General features: G+C 39.5%; 1 protein-coding gene and 1 long non-coding RNA gene across 4 annotated transcripts in view; both read right to left on the reverse strand.

Moving 5' to 3' along the window:
* Positions 1-793: 793 nt before the first annotated feature.
* On the reverse strand, positions 794-2,385 carry LOC137253676 (uncharacterized). The gene is made up of 3 exons (XR_010953860.1): positions 1,499-2,385; positions 1,281-1,417; positions 794-1,209 (listed from the first exon to the last, which is right to left on the reverse strand). It is a non-coding gene; the product is annotated as an uncharacterized lncRNA (long non-coding RNA).
* Positions 2,386-11,881: 9,496 nt separating this feature from the next.
* Positions 11,882-18,971, reverse strand: part of Ubc4 (ubiquitin conjugating enzyme 4) — a 387,349-nt gene continuing 380,259 nt past the window's right edge. For all 3 annotated transcript variants that reach the window (XM_067789894.1, XM_067789892.1, XM_067789893.1), the window contains 2 exons: positions 12,173-12,336; positions 11,882-12,102 (listed from right to left, as the gene is read on the reverse strand). In XM_067789894.1, coding sequence (XP_067645995.1) covers positions 11,966-12,102; positions 12,173-12,336 — 301 coding nt within the window. In that variant the 3' untranslated portion in view covers positions 11,882-11,965. The remainder of the gene's footprint in view (positions 12,103-12,172; positions 12,337-18,971) is intronic.

Raw genomic sequence — 18,971 nt, forward strand, 5'->3', positions numbered from 1 at the left:
TAATCGGAAAGGATACTATAGCATCAATGCGATGATTGTAAGGACTCTAAGATAATGATTAAAATATTTAATTGATTTACTTTATGCAGATGTGTGATAAGAAAATGAGGATTCGTTATGTAAATGCGCATTATCCAGGAAGTAACCACGATTCATACATATGGAACGTAAGTAATGCGAGATCCTATTTTGAGAGAAAGTATGCAGAAGGTGAACGGAATACTTGGATTTTGGGTGTGTATATGTTCCTGATGTAAATTATTTTCCAGGGTTAAGTAAAATATTATTTTTTATAGGTGATGCTGGATACGCTTTGGAGCCTTGGCTAATGACACCGTTTCGTTCCCCACAATCGGGCAGCTCTGAAAGTAACTACAATAAAGTCCACGCAAAAGTAAGAAATGTTATTGAGAGGACTATTGGCGTTTTCAAAAATTGTTTTAGATGTCTTCTGGGTGCCCGCGAGCTCCATTACGAACCCTACAAAGTAAGCCAGATTGTAAATGTCGCGGCAGCTTTTCACAATATTTGTTTACACTATCGGGTTCTAAATTATGATGCGGAATATACAGACCAATTATATGGTAGCTACAGTTTGGAAATTTTGCCCACGGAGCTTCACAGTCTTGCTGCCAATGTAAGACAATCTATTTCAAATTCACTTTTATAAATATTCATTTTAATAATAATTCACTTTTATAAATGTACTTATAAGGCACTTAAAAATAAACATAAATATTTTAGTAATTTAAATTTAATTCACTTATTAAGTAATTTCAGATTTTTTTCTTCCACTTTCAGCATTTGTTTTTTTCTTTAATTTTTTTCGGCTATTAGTCTGTTGCGTTCGCGACTCTCCTCAACTTGAGCAATTTCCAGGTCGCATAATTTTTCCGTGGCTCGATACAATCGTCGAATTCCTGCGGCAATATTCGGGAAATTTTGTTCTTGAGTTTTGAAGTTCTGTATACTCTCTTTGTAAAAGCTTTCCTGCAAACCAATTTGTTTCTTAAGAAGGTTGTATGTAGGGGAATTTGCCGATTTTTGAGTTGAACGCCGGCTCGGTTGTGAAAAGCCACCGGTTGCTGACGCCATAGAAACATCTGCGTCTGCTTCAGGAGTATTTTCCAAATGAATTTTAGGAAGTGTCTGCTCCCTTTTATTTTCCATTAGTTTGCCTTTTACATACGACTTCCGGTCCAAATATACCTAAACCAAAAGCAAACAATGAAAGTACATACATACATAGATACATATGTACGTATTACAAAGGTAGTTACATCTTTTTTTGGTGGCCCAAGACTATTTATGCACATCCTCCTTTGGGCACTTTGTAAAGCCTTGCACCATTTCAGGTTAATGCTGCAATAGCTCGAGTAAGCGGGAATATTGTTGGCGAGTCGTCACAATTTTGGACCTATTATAGCAATATATTGCAATTTAATTAGTATACATATCACTTATAATAATATGCTTACATTTTATTTGTTTAATATACCTTTTTATTCTGAATTTGAGCTAATCTCACTTTTTTCCCGCAAGCTGCTACGCGTCGTAGAAAATTTGTACGAAACTCTACGATTTGACAGTTCGAGTGTGTTCAGTGAAGGCTTTCTACGAATTTCGAACTTACGATGGATTCAGTGAACGGACTTTCGTAGAATCTACGAAAATCGAACATACGATGGATTCAAGAATAGGGTTGATTGCGATCTTAGAGAAGGGGATTGTTGTAAGCGACGATCTAATGCGTTAAGCCTTCGTAAAGCTGTTGGGTATGATTCACCTAGGGAGGCAAGCTTGTCCGTGAGGAATTTTAACTACCACCCGACCATCAGATTTTCGAGTAAGTATATAATTTTTCGGAACTATATTGTTCATGGGCCCAAACGTCCACATTTATTCTAACTTCTTCAATCTGCTATAGTTTTTTTTCAACTTTGAATCGATGGAGTCCTCACAAACAAGTAAGCAGTTCGGTTTGATCGTATTAGGGCTAGTACGATAGCGTCCACAAACGACCCAACCAGTAGTGTTTTTTTTTTTTAAATAGGGAGACTGGTACGAAGTTTTTTATTTGCATTATAGAAAGTAAGCTGAAAAAGCTCTCTGTTCCTAAAAGAAAATCGATTTTTTTACATTTATAAAATCGATCAGCCCAACGTTTGATGGGATATGACAAGAAGAGGTGTCTGCCTCCGGTTCTGGCTGATAAGCGATGTGCGACGTGATACAAAACGTGGGTGGCTCGAGCCCTGTGGCTTGCGACTTAATATTCGTACATGTTTTATATTTAATATTGGTGGAGGACTCACCTATACTCTTGATCTCAATGTTATGTTTTCTGCGTGGGAGCATAAGTTGTTGCGAAAGTTCATCGGTGACAAAGTGTTGTTCATGTGTGTGTGAACGGCGGATGGTAAAGAAGTATTTGATAAACCCGGAGTAGTCCATCGATGCAACAAACTATGGTGTTGACGGGAGCTTCTCTGCACTTGAACATTGATGGGCAGTTCGACAATTGATGTCCCTTCGAAAGGCAATTAATGCAGAGACCAATTTAATTCGCATGGTCAAAGCGTTGCGACACCCTAAGAGCCTTGAACCGGTCGCAGTTTTGTATTTTGTGGGTATTACTAGAACACACCGAATGCGATAAATTTTAGCAAGCAAATGAATAACCCCAGTTTTGTTTCTTTACCTTTGATGCCTTGATGGGGCTATGACGTACAGCTCCAACAGCGTGAGCGTTGTCAATTGAGCCTAAGTATTGGCTGCGTCTATCTAAAACTTTGGTGCAATCTGTCAGCTCGGTAGTGTTTTGAAATCCAACGACACCTTCCCTTTACGATCGGTTTCTTCATCTGCTTTTTGCAAAACTAAATAAATAGGAATGGCTTGTGCAGTTTGGCTTTCACTTCGCAATGGCAATAACGAACGGTAAATTGCAGACGCTTTGTCGATCAGGCTTCTCAAGTGACCACCAATTGGTTTCGAAATAGGCGTCAACTCGTATAGGGAAGAAATATTTTCTAAAAATATGAGGGTTGGATTGTCATACAGAGATTCAAGTATTTCCAAAGCCTTCGAATAATTTTCAATGGAAACTGGGAACGCTTCGATAACTTCTAACTGGGGACCCTGCTGACAGTTGCGCAAGTGATTGAATTTTTCTATGTTAGATAGGCTAAACTCTCTATCCATGATTGGTTTAAAAGAAGTAATAAATTTTTATATTTAGAATGCCTGCCACTGTATGATGGAAGTTTTAGCTTAGTTAATTTTGAACCTGACTGTATATCACAAGTGGTATCTGACAGTGAAGCGTTTGAATCCTCAAAAAGCTGCGACTGAAGAATTATTTTCGTTGTTATGTACAGATTCCCAAGTCTACAGGACCACTGTCTTCCGAATCCAGTTTTTCGATGTCCGTTTGTGTAGACAACACATTTTTGAAATACGACTCAAGAATACCAAGTTGACATTTATATTCGGCAGGTGACAAAACTTTACCCCCTGGGCGTAAATTGGCTTCAACAATATTTTTGATGCGAGAAAGATTTTTGTTTATATTGGATCGCTGTTGCTTAAGTTCCTCGAGAGACATTGTAATAGGGCTTTATTTAAAATGTGCGAAAGCTTAGTACGTGCTAATAAAATGTTTGACGTTTGAGTAATTAGTATGTAGCTGGACGTACTTGGTATGTGCCAGTGAAACGCCGTTCAATTGTTCGTTGGGTAGCGACAAGATTTCGAGATATATACCAGAGAAGCTCCTGGATCCGATGTGCAACAAAATGAGGAGTAATACAGCTGTCAGATCTAAAAGCAGCAAGTGGCTTACATCCAAGAAAACGTCTAGTATTTGGCAAGAGGACGGAGTAATTTTATAACATAGTTCCTGGTCATTAACAAGGGTTTTCAGTTTAGTCGTTAACGGAACTTCTGGTAACAATACGGCCCCAGTTGTTTTAGGTCCTCGGGGATCGGCCAGTTCAACCAACAAAATAATCACTCCGCTTATTTTAATTTCACTCTTTTTTAAGGTATATGAGGTGGGTTTTGCCTAAGGCTGGGGTAATGCTCAGTCAATCCAGAGTCAAGGTCCCATAAACCCCTACTGAATAAAAACACATCATTTATGTGTTACGAACACACGGCTGGAGGCAGGGCCGAAGAGAGAAAATCCGGACCCGGGACTAAAGTCCACTAATACATTTCATTAATTTGAATTAATGACGTCTCATTCAAGAATCATTACTGATGGATTACATCAAAGACATTTTTGCAAAACAACTAAATGATTTGTGGACTAAGAGCTGGAAATAAAATTAACACAGAATATTTACTATTTATACTATTTTATTGTAATGTAGTAATAAAATTCTCTTTGAACAGCCACATATTGTTTCAAATAATCTTTTCTAGTTATTTGGTAACATTTTAATACATTTATGATAAAATTAATGATGATTATAAATTTTAATTATTCAATATAGAAGGTTCGGATATCAAAGAGCGGCTTTTCTTGCTTTTTTCGTTGCAAAATTTTTTATAATATCAAAATTTAACAGTCTTGCCAAAACGGATTCAACACAAAGCGTGGCAAGTGCAGAAACTCGCTCTTGAGATTAACACGGTCTATGAAAGTTTTTGATTCTTGAAAGAACGCTGAAGGAACGTTCTGCACTAGCTACAGTGACAGGTATAGTACAAAATATAAGTAAAGCAACATAAATGTTGGGGAAAATTGTATACAGATTTTGAACATATGTATATGGCATTTAGCAATTCCAATGATGATAGACCTTTATCAAAATTTGCTTCGTAAATGTTTTTCAAGTGAATTATTTCGCATCATAAGCTTTGATAAATGTCCGACTTAAAGTTTTCGACAAATTTTGCTGCGCTCGCCCGAACCGCAGTGTCTTCAAATTGCCACAAAAAGGAAAACGTCTCGCTCAAATCGTTCAGTAATGCCAGTGGTTACTGAATCAACGATCACCAGGAATGTATTGTTTTTAAAATCAGACTCTGAATCATCCGTAATCATATCATTTAAATTATCTTCAGAACGGCTTTTGGGGTTTCTCTTTCGAATGTCCGGAAACTTTGGCGAGATGTTCAATTGCATAGCAACTGTTTTACATTCGTTTAAAATTGGTTCCCGTTGGTTCCTGATCAACTTCAAATCAGCTAGTAAGGCATATAGATGGTGGACCTCAACATCTATGGTGGCATATCTAGCTTGGAGGACCACGTTTCATTCATTAATTCAACCAAATTGAGGAGATCAAGATACATTCGAACTTGTTGATGTACTTGAGAATGCCGGTAATATCTCCGTATGTTTGCGCAGTCAAATTTGGCTTTTGTCTGAAAGACTATGAAGAGAGCTCGGTACATTTTTTTTGAGGATGTCCCATCGTTGTGGATTGCTGCTGAAAATAGTAAAACATTTTTGTACAACTCCGAAGAAAGTAATTGCAGCCGTACAACATTCTGCAGCATGAACACCACATAAATTGAGAATGTGGGTTGCACAATGCGAGTAATCAGCATTCGAGTTTTTGTCGCGAATGTGACGTAGTGCTCCGTTGTAAGCTCCTTTCATATATGCGCCGTTATCGTACCGTTGCGCACGACAATCTTTTAATGGGATTTCATGTTTACTAGAGTATGGCAAATTAGATCAGCGATTTTCTGACCAGTTTTTTGGTTCCAACTCACGAAAACCAAAAACCGTTCTTGAATTGGAAAATTTGTTGCTTTCGAATTGAAATGGAGTTAGCGCAAAATGAACGTAGTCAACGTGACTAGAATCAGGCATAGCATCAACGATAATATCAAAATATTTGGCTTTCTTGCCTTGATCTAATAAAGTTTCTCTTACGTGCTACGCACAAATTTCTATAAACTCGTTCTGAATGTCTGGGGAAAGATAGTGAACTTGTAAAGGTTTGTGCTGCTGTTGTGAAATCCTAACTTTCTCCAAATGATCTCTAAGTATCGGATCATAATGGCTTATGATCTCTTAGATGCCCAAAAAATGTACATCGTTTCGTTCGCCACGATATATACCTTCGCTTTTCAAAGCTAGACCTCTTTCACCCAAAAACAAAATAGTGTCCAAAATTCTATATAAAAATCTTTCCACTTTTGAGTTTCAGTGATTAGCTGTTCATTGGTAACTGTATTAATTGTAGCCTCCATTTGAATTAGATTTTGTAAAGATCGCCATTGAATATAACATTTAATATGATCTTGAGTACTTTCGTGTTTAGGCAGTTTATGGTATAGCTTCTTCCACACCTGGAATAACTAAACTCTCCTGAATAAAAAAAATGCCTTAGTACCTCTAAATCGCGGGCCCCAGGTAAATCCCGGGCCCGGGGGAATCCCACCACTCCCCCTCATCGGGCCTGGCTGGAGGTATTAAGCGGGCATCAGCTTTCGGTTGCAAGACGGTGAGGGGAGGAAGCGGCGGCTAACGGTCGTCGTAGCAGGGGAGGTATCGGCAGGACGGTGGTCGGGTAACGGACGGATTAGTACGGCGGTATGGAAGCTGCGGCTTAACGGCGGTAGGATGGCGGACGGCCAATGGTGGACGTAGCAGCGGTGGGACGGTGGCAGCGGCGCCTTAACGGCGGTAGGATGTCGGACGGCCAACGGTCGGCGCAGCACCAGCGGCACCAAAGGGGCGACGATGCGACGGCAGCGGCGGTGGGCTACGGAGCGTGTACCAGGGCCATGATGAGAGGGAAGTAGGCTGGCGACGGAGTTTACCTGGATAGCGGCTGCGTTTTCCGGGCGGGGTATTCGGCTGATCGGTAGTCGTCGGCGTGGTATCGGTGGGGATTCGTTAGTGCCGGCTTCACCGCCGGGCACACCCACTTGAACGCTAGACAGAAGGTGCTTAAGAGGGGCGGGACTGCCCCAGCTGGGACACCGCGGATCGAAACGTAGGCGGAGGGGAAGTGCAACTAAAAGGCACAGCGGTATCCCCTTGTGCGAACGCATCGGTCCACGGGTGAAGCCAGAGTTGAGGGGGAGGGGTGATATAGTCATTAAGGCGTCGGGCCGCTCAACACCCAGGGGGCGACGGGTGGCAATAGCACAGTCATCCGCCCCGTTCGTCTTTATCTGGGTGAAGGCTGACCCGCGCCATGACGGCGCCCTTCCACTCAACAAGCCGAAGCTAGAGCTGAGGGGAGTGGTGATATAGTCATTAAAGCGTCGGGCCGGTCAAAACCCAAGGGAGCGACGGGTGGAAATAGCACAAAGGCATCCGCCCAGCTCGCCCTTACCTGGGTGAAGGGTGACCCGCGCCATGACAGCGCCCCTTCCACTCAGCTAGCTAGCCGGAGTGGCAATTTTGTCTTTAAAAAGACAACCACTCACGCTGGCTCACCTGCGATGACTGGATTGCAAAATGAAAATTCGCTGTTTTTTTATACGGCTTGTGCCGCAAACTGCTGGAGAAATAATGATTTCGTTGTTACCATCAGGTATTCGGTAAAGTATGGCCCGATTTGTCCCCGTTGAGTTTTTGCTCGGTTGTTTGGCCACTGGTACTGCTCCCTCCGTGTGCACCCGCTCTGACGTCGCTTTATTTCGCCTATTATGTCTGATGAAGATGCTTTTGTACACTCTTTGCTGACCATATTTACTGCAAATGCCATTTGTGAAATCTCCTAATCCCATGTGCGGTGTTTCCTCAGGAACGGTGCTAATGCTTTTCCGCCGAACTGCTTCCCATTGTCGGTGAGGAAGGTTTTCGGACAACCAAAGGTCATACTTTTCTTGGAGCGCTTTGAGCACGCTTGCCGCTATTGCTTGGCGCGCCGGGATTAACCCCACCCACTTGTAGAATTTGTAGATCATGGCGAAGAGGTAAGTGCTTCTTTGCTTGGAACGCGGGAGTGGTGGTACGAAGTCGGCGGTTACTATTTCCCATGGCTGCGGATATTGCATGGTTGCCAATAATCTCACTGGGCTCTTCTCTGCCGCTTTTTATTGTGTAAAATATGTCTGGTGCGGTGTTTTGTAACGGGCGGCGGGAGAGCGCATTGCGATATGCGATGTTCGGCGCTCTTTTTCGAAGTTATATTTTTGTATAGCCGGGTAACGGGGATAGAAGCGTTGCTTCAGCGGTCGATTATGCTTACGGATGGTCGAATGTTCGGCTGCGGTAATTGGGTAACGGTTTTGCTCAATCGCTTCTGGTGGTGCGCTGAAAAAGTTTCCTGCTCCGAATTTCGGCAATCGCTCCCGTGTTCCCGGCTGGTCATTTCACATATTGTGTCTAGCACGGCTGATCTCCTGGTCAAGGTGACTTCTAACGGCTGGCCATCTAGCGTGAGGGTGATTCCCCTTTCCCGTAGAAAGTCCATTCCTAAGATCGTCCGTTCTGCCACGTTCGGGATGACGTTCATCATTGTGTTAGTCGTTCGTCCTTGGTACGTAATCCTTGCTGGGTAAGAATTTGTACTATAGACACACGTCTGGTCTGCCAATTGGACGCTCTGCCTGTTAAGATGTGGTTTGATGTTGTTCCTCTCCAGGTGATTTCGTATTGATGCATCGATGTATGATATGGTGGCGCCGGTGTCCACTAGGGCGCGCACGCTCATGCCCTCGGCGGTTATCGGTATGTAGAAACAGTCATCTAAATGCATTTCGGCAGCGGGATCGCAGGCTAGTGGTTCCATTGGCTTCTGTGGTCGAACAAATAATGCTTGGCGGCTTCCTCTCACATAGTTTGACGGCAACCTGGATGTGTTGTTGTCGGTGGATTGGTTGGTCGATGGGCATAGACAGTCCCTGGAGAGAATGGTGTCTTGTCCACACCTGGAGCAGAACCTTCTCCAGCGGCCCCTGCATTGGAAGCGGCGGTGTGTACGTTCTTTGCAGCGCCCGCAGCACTCCTTGCTATCGTACGCCGTTTGAAGATAATACAGGCTGTGGACCACCACTTTGCCCTGTTTCACTTCCTCGCTTTTTAGCAGCTCATATTCCTCCGTTATTTCCTGGAGCTCATCGATAGAGCGGCGGCTAACGGTCGTCGTAGCAGAGAGCGGTGGGCTACGAAGCGCGTACCATGGCCGTGATGAGGGGAAGTAAGCTGGCGACGGGTGGCAATAGCACAAAGATATCCGCCCGCTCGCGATTACCAGGACTGAATTGCAAAATTAAAATTCGCTGTTTTTTTACGGCTTGTGCCGCAAACTGCTGGAGAAATGAATACACCACTATTGTGGTGATTGTCTTGTGTGGTGATTTTGCTGAAGAAACACACCATAGGCCTGCCATCAGCTGTTGGTCGCGTAGGGCCATTTACCATATGGTGGTTGTATTGTTGCCGCCCGCCATCTGTAGTGGTTGTTGGCTATGCTATAGAAAAAGAAGTACAGGAGGTTCACGCTTAAGTGAAAAAGGGAAGTACAGGGGGGTTATGTTATTGTAACGCTACGTTACAGGTAGCTCCTCTATCTCATTTGCGATTGTGTAATGAGTTTTAGGTAAAATAAAAAAAAATTTAAGATGCGATAACCTGCGAAGAGGTTTTAGGCCGAGCTTCCTTTCCAATTTGCGTCGTGCTCCTTTAAATTTTTCCTACCAATTGGCGGGACGGGACCTACTTGTCCTAACGCTCCATAAAACAACGTTGCCGTTTCGTATGTGACAGCTTGGTATATTGTATTTGTTCATTCTCCGTTAGAAAATATTTAATGCTGGGCATTATAATTTTTTTTTTTAGCGAAAGTATACTTAACTAGACAAATAATAGTTTATATTATTTATTTTTGTTTATGGTTGGTATGTTTGTATGATTATGCAGACCTTTCTGTGAAAACAATGTTGCCGCTTCGGCGATATTTATGCCTATGGCATGACCAGGGCTGGGTACCACCTCATATACACGGTTACCAAATTGAGAATGCGTTAGTATACACGAACTTGTTGCGAGCACGAAAGCAAAATAAATTATTTATTTGATCCCAACGCTTGTACAGTTTTACAGCATAGAATCAGTCTTGGGTAAAGAAAAATATAAACAAGCAGAAAACAAAATGCAAATAAACAAATATTTTTCGTAATTTCAGCTTATCTAACCCAGATATGGCGAGCGTGCTACATGTAGTACTCCTGCTATTTTCAAAATATTCTGTAAACAGTAATTTAAACAACGTAACCAACCTGTCGCTGTGCTACTGTACAAAACAGGCATTATAGTGGGCTTTAAAAAAAATGTCTGTTGCAATTCCTTGATTGCTTATTTTAATATCAAAAATGCGAGTCTTGTGAAATTGTCAAAAGTGTGAAGATGTCTCGTAATCGGTAAGAAAAAAATATTAAAGCCCAATTTTTTTTCTTCTGTTTTTTGTATATTTTTATTCAAAAAAGTTGTAGAAATTGAGGTACACCAGTAGTGGAAGTGTAAAACCCAATTATATGTGATTTTTGTTGATTTATTTGCTGGCGGACTATATGTAGTACGCTCGGCACAGCTGGTGGATATGTTGTCAGATTTTGACGTCTTTGGCAACCGTACTAGCAAAATGTTATAAACGATAATACCACAAACCTGTTAGATTAGGCAACTTCAACTCAAATTTTTATTGACAAGATGTTAAACCTGTAATACCAAGATAGTAGAATTGTAAACCGTAATGTAAATTAATGTCCCTAATTTAGTTGGAGTACAGAATTTAGGTTATTGTTTATAAAAAATTAATAAATAAATTTGAATATAATTTCCTATGCAAATACCATTTCCAACATTTTATTTTCCTAAATTAATTTTAACAAAACGAAAATTACATTGGGGCATATTTATTGTCGAAATTTAGTAGTTACTTCAAATTAATTGCAGGATTTTGACGAATATCCCAAAATATACTAATGTTGTAAACGATAATACCACAAAGCTGTTAAATTAGGCAACTTCAACTCAAATTTTTATTGACAAGATGTTAAATCTGTAATACTAAGATAGTAGAATTGTAAACCGTAATGTAAATTAATGCCCCCAATTTAGTTGGAGTACAGAATTTAGGTTATTGTTTATAAAAAATTAATAAATAAATTTGAATATAATTTCCTATCCAAATAGCATTTCCAACATTTTATATTCCTAAATTAATTTTAACAAAATGAAGAGTACATTGGGGCATATTTATTGTCGAAATTTAGTAGTTACTTCAAATTAATTGCAGGATTTTGACGAATATCCCAAAATATACTATGTCAAAAAGTTGTAACTAGCTTTTAGTACATACATTAGGGCGGGTCGATTTAAAAATCGCTCATTGCTCTGTGAAAATCGTATTCTAGGGATCAAAATAAGAAACTTTGCCGAAGGAACCATACCTCTAAATGTCTCCCCCCCTTTGGGTCGAAGTTTTGGGTAGGGGCAATTTCAATTTTACCTGCTGTGTCTTGTGGTGGCTTAAAAAAACAACACAAGCAATTTTACGATCTGCAATTGTGTCACAGTGATACCTTCATTTTTTAAAACGGTTGAATAAAAAACCCACACAACTACATATGTTTACGACAAGCAAATGCATCACAGTGATGCCTTGGTTTTAAAAGGGGGTTGTAAAAACGCTAATTTCTAATAATTTTTTTAAATTTCTCTTCTATTACTAAGCTAAATTCATTTTTTCGTTTACATATGTTCTGACTAAATAAATTTCTAAAGAGAAAAATAAACTCCCAAAAAGAAAAAACATAGGCATTTCAAAGTTGTTGAAAAGTTAGTGACTTCCACTACAAATTACAGCTCAAAACCAGTACTATAACAGAATCAAAATATTTGGGTACCTACTGTTAACTGGTCTTAAGCTCAGGAGCGAACCACTAAAACAAAAACAAATCATCGATATATTTTTTTTTTTTTTCAATAAATATCAACCATTACTAAATAATTTTTTTTTTCACAAGCTCTTTAAAAAAAAAACTAACTGAACAAACTTTCAGTCGCCTTTTCTAAATCCCAGTTTTCTTTTGATAATACGGCCCGTGCATCGTGCTCATCAATTCCCATATCTCTTAAGCGTTGAATTTTCGTGTCACACTCAGTAAATTTATGTGGACCTTAAAAAGAATTTAAGATAAGTAGAAAACTCATATAAAATATTCTTTAGAATTATTTAAGTTCCAATACCATCAGCGTATACGTTTGTCCAATGCTTTGCCGTCATAAGAAATAATTGATATTTGTCCTTGTATTGATATGCCACTACTGCATCTTGTGGATCATCAGGCTCCGCAGCTGCCAATAATGCTTGAAGGGAGAGCAAAACAGTCCGCAAGGTCATTGCAGCGGCCCTGAAATATTTATTTAAAGTTGAAAAAAAAAAAACTAATTACACCGCACATTGGTTTAAATCGCAGTTTTTTTTGGCATAAAGTCAAAATTTTTACTACAAATATTTTCAAATTTAATAATGTGGCGGTTTAGTTAGATGCCCATTTATATGGAAATGTGCACAAAATGTTTCCTTTGTGCAGCGTATACATCTGGCAATGCTACAAAACCAGATGTTTTTGAAAAATATAACTTCGGTGGTGTGTATCGAAATAAAGTTCAGTTTTCATTGGAATTTACTTCAAAACGTTAAGTTAAAAATTAAAAGACAAGTATGGATAATTCAGCAAAAGGTATAAAGATTTGTGTGTTGTGAAGATTTTTACATATTTATTCAATGGCTTCCTTAAAATAAGCTTTAAATCGTGTAGCTTTCTGTGAAAAGTTAAAAGTAGAAGTTTTTTTATGTGGAGCAAAACTAGGGGGGATACTGCTGGGGACTCAAACTATTGATGCTTGATTATCTGTTGAAGTTTCTTTTTTACGTGGTAATAATATTTCTTGTGCATATTTTCGTAAATTATCAAAAATTTGTTTATTGCAGAGCAAGTTCAGCTTTTACGTGAACATCTGTTGTCAATTTGGGTGGAAAAGAATAAGAATACCTCTGAATAGATTAATTGGATGTTAGAAAAATTCAATGGCGATATGTTGGTTCGGAAGTTACACAAAAAACAAAATATTTCGTAAAGTATGTGAAAAAAGGACTTGAAAAATGCGGCAGACATAGATTCAAAAGCTAACATTCAGATTGGCTTGCAACAATCATAACTATCACAATAGATAAACTGAAAATTTCAAAAAAAACTCGGAGGGCCGTCTCTAACATATGAGGAGGGAGTATCAAGACTGAAACGAAAATTTGCTACGGACTTATCCAGGGAGCACAGTACTTCACTTTTGGTTCACGCTGCTGCAGTGTCAGCAAAAAAGTCAAAGGACAGAGATACTGCGTTTGTTGTAAATCAGACTTTAAATACTTCGGACGCATCAAATATGAAAGATAAGTTGGAGTCAAAAACTGCAATCCCTCTAACAGTGGATGAAGCTTTTGCTTTCATAATTGAAAGCTCGTTCACAAAAAAGCAAAACAACAGTATTAGATCTGTAAACTTCGAAAAGAGCTGCAACATATGCCCAAGTTATAATAGTGTTTTGAAAGCTAAAACAAAGTGCAGACCTAAAGAAATTGTCGTAACCGAAACTACTGCAGAAGTAACTTACAAACTTACTCGACCATACAGCATCAAGGATTTTAACTTTGCAAGAAAGCGTATTACAAAATTTTAGTGAAACAAAAAATCTTAAAGTCATTCTCAGCTATCGGTTTGACGGCACATCGGGACAAAGTCTATATAAACAGCAATTTGGTGAAGAAGAAGCTGAAAGTTTTGACCAAACACTATTTGTAAGTACAGTTATTCCGCTCCAATTATATGATGAATTGGGAAGAGTTTTGTGGAAAAACCAAACACCACAATCAATCAGGTTTTGTAGACCTTTAAAAATTCAGTTTGCTAAGGAAACTAAATACCTTATTTTAAATGTGAAACAAGATTTAGATTTTCAAATTCAAAATTTGAGCCCATATAAATGTGAAACCGCCAATAATGTTATAAACGTTTTTTGTGATTTGCACTTGACACTTATAGATTGAAAAGTATTAAACATTATTACAGGGACAAATTCTTACCAATCATGTCCTATATGTGGCGCAAAGCGGAAGCAAATTTTTGTCATTCGTAATATAAAATCAAAACTTTATAAACCAAAACCGAGTTCACTCCAGTACGGCGTGAGTCCACTTTATGTGTGGATTCGTTTTTTCGAGTTTGTTTTTGCAAAAAATGGCGAGTAACGGACGAGAAAAGCAAAGCGGTCGTCGTCTCCCGTAAAAAAGATATTCGTGAAAAAATGTGGGCGGAAATGGGATTGCATGTTGACAAGGCCAAGCAAATTGGATTTGGAAATACAAACGACGGCAACACAGCCAGAAGAGCATTTTCCAACGTCAAAGAGTTGGCTTCAATACTAAATTTAGATGGTGAGTTGGTTCATCGTTTTCACATGATTTTAATAGCAATCCCTTGCGCGTTTCAACTAGACTCTGAGAAATTTCGAGCCTACTGTCAAAATACGGCTGATTTGTTTTTCGCAAAGTATAGCTGGTATCCCATATCACCAATTGTCCATAAGGTATTGCTGCATGGATGGGAAATAATTGACACATCAATTATGCCTGTTGGCTCTTTGGGCGAAAGTGCGTTGGAGGCCAGAAATAAATATTACAAAAGCGATAGAAGGGCACATGCTAGACAAAATTCTAGAGTTAACAACCTTACTGACGTCTTTCACAGGGCGTTGGACTCCTCAGATACGTTAATCTCCAGTATAAGTGCTAATAAACACAGCCGTTCAAAAAAAGAAATACCTGAAGAAATAATATTGAGCATAGCGAGCATAGCCTTGATGAATCTTCTGTTGATGTAGATGTTCAAGACTCTCATTACTTTGATACTGATTTAGAGTTAGATGATGATTAGAATAATAACCCTTTTTTAAACAAATTTTTTGCAGTTTAACTTAATTAATTTAACTAAATCCTTAACTTATGTAAATATAGTTAAACCTAATATAGATTTGTATACACTAAATAAATGTATATATGTATATTATAAGTTTTTGTAAAAAAAAACCTGAAATTTGATTTTGAGGTTATATGGCAGCTATGTGAAGACATCGTCTCATTTAACAAAATTTTTTTCCAAAAATTATCTATAAGGTTATTAGCAAATGTACGAAGTTCTAAAGCTATAACTACATTTTTCTAGTTTATGCCAAAAAATCGCGATTCAGACCACTGTACACCGTGAGAAAAATAAAAAAATTGAGATATTACTAAGATATCTTACAGCCATATACATTCATTTCACGCAGAGAGTTAATGAAATCAATAGTAATGTTTTCCACATTAATATGCTTATTAACTCAATCTCCTACACAAAACACACAATTTTAATTATTTAATTAGTACAATATTGAATGCCCAACTACGTGAAAAACCTAGTCAACTTTGCTTGGCGCATCTAAAAATTAATTATTATTAAAAATTATAAAAAACAGAGAAACATGAAAAAACGCTTCCCAAGGCATCCTATTCTATGTACCGGAGCGACTTAGAATTTTTTCCGACCAAGGGCTGTAATATCAGTGTAACCCCATTTAATGTTTTGCGTCCTTCCCACAAATTTTCATCCTCCCAGTAGATCCTTTTAGCGAGACTGCGCCATATTCTCCTGCTCTGAGAAGGTGTCGGGCCCAATCCGGGGCCTATACCTGATCCCGGTCCAGAGAAATGGTTTGGTCTTTCTAGGGCGGTCACACTCTTTCCAGTTTATCACATGTAAGGGATGGTTACATCGCATAGGGTGTTCAGGACTAGATCCCAAAATCCTACGATGCTGTAATTTTTAAAACATTTTTGTGGCACCTTGCTGTTCACGCCGAAGGGCGTCTCTTAGTCTGCGCTTCAGCACCAACTTCTAGCAGCTCCGCTGCTCATCAATCCACAATAAGTACCCGCTGCTGCTCCCAAAGCGCCATCAGCTCAAACGGCCGCTCCTACCCATAACTACAATCTCCGTAGCAGAGTAGATAGCAATACCAAGAATTAGCCCATGCCGCCCTCTTTCCAGCACTAGCACACGAGTAGGTAAAAAAGCAGACTATTCGTTCCTATCACTTTATGGACCGTTTGCCAGCACAGAATATATATGCTTGCGACATCTGCCCAATGCAGTTCCTGCCTTGGACGGTGTCACTTTCCTAGATGTTATGGTCTCAGCGACTTCAACCCTCCGACGGGTTTCATCGCCTCATATTACCCAAGGACGCCAAGTCCCAGGGCCACAACAGCACATCTTGTTTCATTACCGCGTGGAGGGGTAGATTAAATCCAGTGCAAAACTATCATCATTTATCTTTTCTATATCCGTAACTTGCAGTGAAAGCTTATATTGGTTAATAGTCCCAACATACGCCATCGAGAAATCCCAATTGAAATGATGGATCAAGATGCCAACTTGCTAAAAGCTTTCCATTAGACTGTCGAATAAAGATTTTTTTTCATAAAAACGTCCCCAGACAAACCGAGTTCACCTGCATTCATACTGGTGTTACGGCAGATATTTCTATCCACACAGCTATTTGAATGCGCCGCTGCACGCTTTGTAATTTGTCTAAATTTTGGTAATTTTGTACGTGTCTCGGTAATCAAATTTATATAAATAATATTGGTAATGGTGAAGTGTGGAAGCATTGCTAATAACGCAGGGCTATAAAAATCCAATGTCACAAGTAAAGTTGTGTTAAACGCCCCGAAACTAAACCACACAATTTGCAATAAGAACACATAAGGGCAGTTCACGTAAATGGTCTTGCATCGTTGCATTGCATACTTACAGCGGGGCTTGGAATATACCCGCGGCAGGTATGCCTGTCGTAAAAGGCGACTAAAGTACTAAACTGATTCAACGGATTGCCAGCGGATTAGGGGGCTTATAATATAACCGCGGCAGATATGCCTGTCGTAAAAGGCGACTAAAGTACTAAACTGATGCAAGGGGTTGTGTAGCCAACCCTTTCAAGGGGTTGCCAGCGCAATTCATAGCTTTTCCAACCCAATTGTTAGCCTAACCTTCCCGTGGCGAATCCAGTTTCCTTAGCAGCCGAGGCTCTGGCGACCCGAAGTTTCTCATGCGTTTTGCGCAGTGCAATACTAAATATCCATTGTTTTTGGAATGCAATCCAAAAGCTCAATATCGATCAGCTGATATTTTCTACAGGAACACTTTCGGTTAGATTACCAATGGTATCAATGGAAGTGTTTACGAGTTTATAAAAGGAAATTGATAAATGTATGCGTGTGTGCATATATGAGTTCAATCTTCTTGAGTTTTCTAATTTCAGCTTATTCGTGATTCACGAGATGTTTTTAAACATTTTATGTTTTTACATAATGGCTTTCATCTAAGTCGTGTCTTGAAGGGTTGTTTTTGTCTGATGGTTGCTATGATGATTTTTGCAATTAATCACGACTTTCCTTATAGTATGTATGTACCAAAATGTGTAAAAAAGTACTATCAAAGGCAAAATCTGGAGAAAAATTCAGGAGGATAGTCTCATCTCCCGTAACACCGTACGAGTTCAAAACTCAGCACTCGAAAAACTAGCTGATGAAGAACCCAACATCAAAATAATATGTATCCGGCCTTTAAGTAAATATACTTCAACTTTTAGTTTTGAAGTTGATATGCAGCACCTTTCTCCATTTGTTCTCAAACCTTTTGATAAATTTTTATACACTTATAAGTCTGGTTCGAAATTTTATATCCAGCATACTTATCCTAAATACTATGTTCAAACAGAAAACTAAATTCAGGGCACTTGAGTCATTGAGATTAGTTTATACCAAAGTTCAAAAGTTACGATATATGGATTGCTTAAAACATTTCGTAAATCGCTATATCATCACAACATTCAAGTGCCATTAAACTTATTTCTAAACGGATAATATAGACCTTTAGCTATTGATGTCAGAACATCCTTTATATAAAATTGACGTATAAATGTCAGGTTACACATTAAAATAATCAAGAAATAGATAACAAGCCATATTTTATCCAACACAGCTTCACTCAGCGCCGATTGATATTTATTTCAATTGTTATTGTCATTAATATGGCATTCAGATCATCTCCAGGAAATTTGTTTACGATACGTAAATTATTACCGGAGTTATAGCTACGGAACTGTGGTGAAAAATTAAGTCTGAATAGAACAGAGCTGCGTTCATTTTTAAAAATTTTGGATTGATGTTCCTGGCGACCCTAATGTTAGTCCAAATACAATATTTGAACGAATTCGCCTCACTAATATCTGATATGGGTCGATGAAGTTTCAGCAACTGCTCAGCCTCAAGTTAAGTTAGGTTGAACTTTCTGGGTGTCATTGATGGGGGTGTTGCGTTTTGCACACACCAGCGCCCGCCCAAAGCGTCCGACTCGTAGGTGCTTAGCACCCTCCCCCCGAGGTAGGGGGGAGCCTCCTCGTGGTGACACCTAGTAACGCTTCGGCGGCGAATTCGAGCGGCGACCTGTTTCCCACACCCCAGAACCTATTTCCTGCCTTTTTCCCATCCCGGCCCATACGCTATCCCACCACCCTAAGCCAAGGTGTTGAGGTACCCGTGCCGAGGGCTGAATGGCCAGTGGGTGGATATTGAGTAGCTGGTCTCGAACGGTCCCCTCCGATGCCCGGGCAAGGTCGGAGGTATAAGTGCCTTCTCTACGAATGCCGGCACAGCGGACGAGTGACCAACCCTTTCCGTGCATACTCGTGGGACCAAAAATTATGAGCTCTTTAAAAAAAAATGATGACAACACAAAAAAAGACAACAAAGACACGGACGACAATATGACTAAGACGGTAACGACAACGACGTCACTGACTTTAAACAAGGACGGTCTCTAGAACGGATGTAGGGGACGGAAAAACTGACGGACCTAGACTCGGAGAGAGGGACTCCTCGGATGTG

The sequence above is a fragment of the Eurosta solidaginis genome, chromosome 5, assembly GCF_040869045.1.
Source record: "Eurosta solidaginis isolate ZX-2024a chromosome 5, ASM4086904v1, whole genome shotgun sequence".
Taxonomy (NCBI): domain Eukaryota; kingdom Metazoa; phylum Arthropoda; class Insecta; order Diptera; family Tephritidae; genus Eurosta; species Eurosta solidaginis.